Source organism: Priapulus caudatus, unplaced genomic scaffold, assembly GCF_000485595.1.
Source record: "Priapulus caudatus unplaced genomic scaffold, Priapulus_caudatus-5.0.1 Scaffold391, whole genome shotgun sequence".
In the NCBI taxonomy this organism is placed as follows: domain Eukaryota; kingdom Metazoa; phylum Priapulida; class Priapulimorpha; order Priapulimorphida; family Priapulidae; genus Priapulus; species Priapulus caudatus.
In genome coordinates, this window is record NW_014577452.1 from 201,623 (window position 1) to 209,445 (window position 7,823).

The 7,823-nt window shown below is 43.6% G+C and overlaps 1 protein-coding gene across 1 annotated transcript in view; it reads right to left on the reverse strand.

Annotated features, from left to right (window-relative positions):
- LOC106809852 (membrane-bound transcription factor site-1 protease-like) overlaps positions 1-7,823 on the reverse strand; it is a 21,528-nt gene that overhangs the window by 12,149 nt on the left and 1,556 nt on the right. The window contains 4 exon segments of the mRNA XM_014813082.1: positions 374-522; positions 1,615-1,953; positions 3,477-3,533; positions 4,947-5,011. Coding sequence (XP_014668568.1) covers positions 374-522; positions 1,615-1,953; positions 3,477-3,533; positions 4,947-5,011 — 610 coding nt within the window.

Below are 7,823 nucleotides of genomic sequence, written 5' to 3' on the forward strand. Positions count from 1 at the left end.
TATATATATATATATATAATATATATATATAACAGTATAAGTGCATATACTATCATATATATAATGCATGTAGAAAAATAGGTTTAATCAGCAAGCTTTTGGGAATTATCTCTCTTCATCAGGCTATAAATAATATATTGATGATTTTATAGCCCGATGAAGAGAGATAATTCTCGAAAGATTGCTGACTAAAATTTAACGCCCTATTTTACTTTTCTACATTTTTTTTCTTATTCTCACATCTACATTGGTGTCCGTGTGTTTTTACTTCTAATTTATATAGATGACGGTGAGCAGTGTTAATTCAAGTGGAGCTTTGTATATATATATATATAAATATATATATATAAATATAAATATATATATATAAAGCGTCTTCTCGTTGGTCCAGTCCGACCTTTCTTTGACCTTCTTGAAGTGTGGATGCGTCTCACTCAAGCCCGTATCGAAGATGGCGACCCTAACACCTGCCCCCTTGTGACCCATGTCCCACAGCATGTTTGCATGTAGGGCACTAGTGATCTGCATCGACAAAGGGCAGAATGATTAAGCGTGCCACAGTGGTGACCACAATGCTGTTAGCCGAACTTAGATAGAAGGGGTAGGTGACAGGTTTTAAATGATGTGCAGTTGAACAGGCAGCCCTATGATTCACAAAGCTACGCACGATCTTTACGATTCCAGCTCCTTAGCCAGTAAGGTGAAGAAGAAGAAGGAAAACAAGCAGAACAAGAACAAGAACAAGGAGATTAAAGAAGAAGAAGCATGGTTGAGAATCAGACGATGTTAAAAACTCATTACCAGAATACTTTGGACAGTCAATGGAGTTGACATGTCTACGACACACTCCACACACCATTCTGATTCACTTGAGCTTCAATCCATGGTGTCACCTAACACTGCATACCATACACAGTACGTGTGTAATGACTGCAAAGTGAGTGAGCTGCATGCTTGGGCTATTTTTACCTGCGCAGCTCGTGCAAAAACCATTGCATACGCCGTACATGTACGATCCAACGCAATCACAATTTACAGGGAGACACGCAAACACTGGCAGGAACCCGGGAACAAAACGATGAGCGCCGCATGCCCTTGCAGTCACGACCAGATTTGCGTCGATCACCGAAACAGGACTCAGGGTCCATACAGATAAGTCAAGACAAAATTCAAGGAGTTTTCCAGGACATTTCAAAGACAATTTTAATTTTTCAAGTACTAAAATTCTAGCTTAACTTAATAAAATTCAGTGTTTTCAGACTTAGCACAGCTTGAAAAGATACATTACACGGAATAGAGGACATGAAAACTTCTGATTCAGAAAAAAACAGAGATTAACAGAATTAATAAAATGAACACAGACATATTTATTGCTTTATAATTCTTATTTTATAAATTCCAGTAGTTTTGATTACCTTTCCATGGCAATAACAACTTTTCCAGGACAATTCCAGTATAAAACACAATATTTTAAAATTCAAGGAGTTTACAAGGAGTCGTATCAAATTCCAGGACATTTCCATGCCCGTGCGGACCCTGGGACTGCATCGATCGACAGGAATGTACGAAAGACACTCGTGTCCGCGGGAAACGAAGGCAAGGGGTGCGACTTACCTGTCGTGGCACGGCCCTGAGCAGGCGTCTGCTCGTGTGACGTCCCGTCGCGTGCCAGAACGCCGTCGCCAGCGACAGACTCGAGCGGCCGCGGAAGTTGAGCGTCTGCTCCCAGCACGGCCCGTCCTCCGTGGCGTTGCACGGCGGCGGCCGCGTGTGCCGCGGCCCCGCGTCCGGCCCAGCCTCCTGACCCCCATCCGGCCCCGCGTCCGGCCCAGCGTCCTGACCCGCGTCTGCGACCAGCTTGAGCGTGCGCGTCACCATGCGATGCGGCGTGACCTGCTTGACGAGGGGGAGTCGCGCGAGGGCGGCGATGACGTCAGCACTGCCCTCCCGCACCTGCAGGCAGACGACAAGACGCCACAGCGGCGGTGAGTCATGCAAGATGCGAATGCGACGGCAATGTCACGCCGGCTGGCTGGGGTAAATTTCGGGCTAATGCTACGTGCACCATTTTACGTATGCGCCGGTCGGGGGCGATAAAGGCCGCACAATTAATAAGCCTAGTATACAGTCTCATCCTACTCTTAAAACTTTAATTCGCCCACCACCCCCACAATCTACTTCCTCAATCATCCCACCCTTAAACCCTTAATTCGCCCACGACTCCCCAGCTTAACTCCTGCAATCACCCCACCCTTAAACCTAGAAGCTTTGCAGATCACGCTGAAAGCTTTGCAGATCACCCCCACCATTAACTCACTCCAGCATCCCCACTCTTAATCCTTTACTCCTACCACACCTCTCCCTTAACTCTCTAAATCATCCCACTCTTAAACCTTTAATCGCCCACATCGTACCTTATCATCTGTGCATTACTCCCACTTCGTAATCGTTTTTAATCACCCACCCCTTCACCTTAATCACCTGGCATTATTCCCCTGCTTAAATCCTTTAATCACCCACAACCCCTTCATTAAACTCACTACGAATCATCCGCATCTTAACTTTAATCACGACACCACCCTTCCCGCTTATATCTGCCTCCATGCGGTCCACTCTTTAAACTTTAATCACATACACCCTTCCCTAACTCACTCTTAACTTTATCACACCACCCTTCACCCTTAACTCCATCATATCCTCTTAAACCTTTAATCAACTACATCCCTACCTTATCCTCCATATCCCATCTAACTTTAATCACACCCCTTCACTTAACTCCTCCATCATCCACTCTTAAACCTTTAATTCACCACACATCCTTCACCTTAACTCACTCAGCATCCCACTTCTTATCTTTTACTCCACCCATCCTTCTCCTTAACTCTCTAATACATCCACTTTTAATTACTTTAAATCGCTCCATCCATTCCCGTCACCCTTAACTCCTTCTGGGCTCATCCACTCTATCTATTATATCACCCACCACCTTCACCTTAACTCACCGGCTATTATCACCTCTTAATCTTTAATCACCACCACCTTCACATTAACTCACTCCATAATCCCACTCTTTTGGAAACTTTAATCACCCCCACCTTCACTTTAACTTCCTCAATATCCACTCTTAAGCCTTTAATCACCACCACCCCTTCACCCTTTAACTCACTCTTAAACCTTTAATCACCACTCAACCTTCACCCTTACTCCCTCATCATCACTCTTAAACATCCCCCCCCATTTAATCACCACGCACCCCTTACCCTTGACTACTCTCAGCCCACTCTAAACCTTTAATCACCCACACTTCACCTCTTATAACTCCTCCATGCATCCCTACTTATTAATCCTTTAATCACCCACAAACTTTTACCTTTATACTCCCTCCATTCATCCCACTCTTAATCCTTTAATCACCCACCACCCCTTCACCCTTAACTCACTCCATCATCCCATCCGAAACTCTCCCACCGCCTCACCTTGAGTACATCGAAGTCGCTGCTGGAAATCCTGCAGCAGGCTTGCGGCGCAGCGCACTTCAGATCCCGTGCAATGTTAATGCTCGGTCGTGGCGTTCAGCGCCAGGCATGTAATCAGCGCAAGGTCTCTGCGTCATGTGGTATCCCGCGAAACGCCGACGATTGCAAGCTGAGCGAGAACGTGACGACACCATTTTCATGTTTGAGCGTGTGGGGGTTGTTTCCTGGGTGGGGTGAGGACGTGTGTGGGATGAGGATCTTGGTAGTGTGGGGTTGGGGGTTGTAGTTTGGTTTATATAGAATATTGTGGTCTGTTACGTAGAAATGATCATTCGTGCCCGAGATGCTGCATGTTTTAGGATATGTAGACTGGACTGCATAAGTACTGTACATAGAGTACTGCGTCGGTTTGGCAGTTGGACACTATCATATGTTGCCGAGCAAAGATCCGCATGGAGGCAGGAACGCAGAGGACGAATGAGTCAGACGAGAACGCATGCACTAATGGATGTTGAGATGCTGCTACGGACGACAGCAGCCGATGGGCAGTGAGGACGTTAAGAACCGCAAGGTCCGATGCGGGAGAAACGGGCGACTGGAGATTGTGCGGAGGCGACGGCGAGGAATAACAACTAGCCGCTCATTAGTGACACGTTCGCAAGGAATCTGGCTGAGACGCACGCACGATGAAGTGCCCAGAAAGACGCAAGTCAAGCGCACGGAGGATGGCACACTGCAGAACAGACTGACAGACACGACTAGCAGGCTCTTGCCAGTTGAAGACTATGTGGTATGCATGCAGAGTCTCAGGCTAAGATATCTCGCAAGGGTCGTGCACAATCTTGCTGATCAGACCTCTATAGCGTATGTGTCATTACTTACTTTACTTCTTTATCTGACAGTCCGTTCAAGAATAACGTAAGGGATAGTTGCGCGAACGTCAGCGGCTTGCACGTTGAGAGATTTGCATGGAATATTTTCTTATGTAGGGCTCAGTAATGGTTCCAGAGATTCGATGGCTTCTCTAAGGGCTAGCTCAGGCTCATTACTGAGTGACGCTAGTGATGCCAGTGAATTGCTGTGTTTCTTGACTATTAGTAGTGACTCCCGGTAGCAGATTCACCTTTTGATTGTCTTAGGAAAAGAAAGCTGAACTGTACCCCATCTGTTACCGGATTTGATGTTGGTGTATGATAGCCGTGTGTGATTATATAATCGTTTCATTTCCGCGGCAATTTGCTGGGCTTTTGCGTGAGAAAGGAATGCAATAGTCGACTGACTGCTGCCGTTTTGATTAAGTTTTCATCGGAATAGAGCTGACGGTTGACAACTGCGTTCTGCCAGAGGGCCATCAAAAAGCACGACACTGGCTTGGCGTCGAACTAACACTGCTTGTACACGCTACACGCTTTCATCTAACTATGTCGACGACGGACGACGCAAATCTACACTCGCAACGGTACTAGGTACTCCACACTGTCGCACGACGGCCATGTCATCTGCGTCGTCGCCTCCGACAAGGTCGACGTTCTGCACTGCCCACAAGATCTCAAGGGGCTGATATTAAAGGCAGGAGAACGATGCACAGATGGCAGTGACGCTGGGCACCGTCGGGGTGCAGTCAGCATCACGAGATGGAAAATGGAAAACAAACTTTCGCCTTCTGCAAGATAAAGAATAAATAAAATACTTCTGTTTGTTTTAAAACACAACCCCAGTATTGACTCGAATATGAGTTATTATACTCTGTTTGCTTTTTTTTTTCATCTACAATCTAAGTAGAATGTTGCATAGCATGTTGATTTTAGGCCTACATGAAGTTTTTCTCGCTTCAGTGTAAACACAAAAAGAACGGATAATACTTATATTTAGTAAACCTGCAGGATTCAATAGTCCACAACTTCATCACAACTAGTGTACTTACATAATAAATTGTTGAATCATTAATATAAGACAGTATACATGTTATAACTAATAATTAGTACTATTTTATAATTTTTACAACTTTTCACGCAGACGAATGAAACATATTAATGGCAAATGGCGATCAAAATTGGTCGATTCGCTAGGCAATCTCTGAAAATGACACATTGAGCACGATATTAAAAATTAAACGTTACGAAATATAAAGCAAATAGTATAAATCCGTAGCGCTTACATTAACTTATTTCAATTATATTTGCATAATCTGTTATTTTTCATAATTATACGTCCTCATCTTATAAGTCAAAACTTTCCGGTTTTACGATAGATGGTCAGCAGCCAGATCGATAACAAATCACTAGTTAAATGAATGGTGCAATTGCTGAGGAAGTTCAGTGGACTGAAGAGAAAAATATATGTGCTCAAATTTTTCGCGCAGCATGTCTTCAAGGAAATCGAATAGTCCACTCAAGCTGCTGTCCTCAGTGTGAGGTTTATTGTCATTAGATGCGCTGACATTGACTGTATTCTATGATATTGTTTCTGACCGCCCACACAAACAAACTGTCTCGAAAAGAATACACAAAGCGAGCACATATTTAGATCACGCTTTCATGTAGTAGCTAGTAAGCACGCACGCGCATGAAATGTGACGGTCATTTTCGTAGACTTTAGTTACATGAAATAATGAGTACCAGGTACCGCGGTAGTGATTATACGTATACACTGTATACTACTTATTAATTAAAAGTCTATTATCTATTATTTATTACTGTAATGACGCACTGTTCGGTAATTGCGCTATTCCGTCAGAGCATTGTTGCGCTATGCGCTGTTCTATTTTGTACATAGTAAGTTAATATAATGGCTGTCTAGAGAGCGCTCTACTCTCTAACCACGCACCTCCAGTCTCCCTACACTAACACCAAATATAAACGATCGGTCTCTATATTATATGCTCGGTTTGTATATACTACGCGAGTTGATACTTGATAGTTAAACACTATTCTATGGTGTATAAACATCACAACGCATGATGCATGGGGGTCACAGCGTAGGGTGTCGTAGCAAACGTTAGGCGCCCCAGCATAAGGGGCTATAAATATATCAAAATCTAAAAGGTAACATTGCACTTTAGAGCTCCATAGATATTTAGAAATGTGTGGGGGACCCCCCCAGAATCCATTCAAACTTCCACAGTATAGGCACAACGCTAGTCGGTGCGTCGACTCGTCATGCACATAAACGCGCATTCATGCAAAACTGCTCGGTTCATACGAAATAGGCATAGACAGGGTCGAGCCAATCGAACGAATATCGCACGTCGTATGATAATTAGTATACTAATAGGTTATTACTGGAGTCAACTCAATTTAACTATCAAATATTATTATCCCTAATATACGATAATCACCTATGTTTTACTCTGTGCACGTAACTCTACCTTAGTGGTGAAGTTTATTAAACAATGTTAAAATGCTATAATATACTTGTTCTGAATTTGTTTCACAGAACTTCTTAATTAATAACCACTGTACTTGTAACTAGTTGGTTTGAGGATGTGTCAGACATCAAGCAGTATGGATCATAAATTTTACGGCAAAGATGATGACGATGGTGACATTATTGAGGGCGGCAGATACGCCCCTCAGGCTGGCCCACGAAGAGTTGTAGGAACAAAGACCAGAAGCAACCAAAACATCTGGTAACTATATCTATACTGACACGAATATTAGGCCGATGATAGCAATTACACCGATATGCTGCCAGAAGGAGATTACAAACTAAGACTTTTTTATTGCACAATATTCGATAGTGCTGCACGCAAGAAATTTAGATATCTGTTGAATGGAATTAACTAACGGATGATCCAGTGTCACAGGATGTGATGCTGATTGTGTTGTACGTTTAATTTTCTTGATTCATGTTGTTTATTTTTGCTCTTCTTCTCTCACTGCGGGACATATAGTACTTTTTGAATTTCCCACTGTGCAGTATAGTTTGTGTTCTTTTTACTCAGCACGTTAACTCCTGGCAGAATGAATTTTACGCGCAGACTATATTGTCGCGATCTGTCAGACTCTGGCAGTCGGACGAGACATTACCCGACTTGATTAGAGCGCATGGGTGAATAAATCCATGATCTTCTGAGAAGTGAGCATTGTAAATCATGATGGACTTAGGAATGCAACCTATTCGACAACTGACAACAACCTTTTCAGTATCTATAACATCGAGGGGCAGATATATTAGATGATCTACGAAGTCAGATGGAGCTTGTAAAATGAAATGAGTTCTCCCGTGATCCGGTGTCGTCTGTCAAAACGTTGGACACAAATTTTACTATCAATGGCTCGACGTACCGTCACGTTATTTAGGTTAGACGTCTAATGTACCTTTTCGAGCGGGCTGTGGCTATGCTGT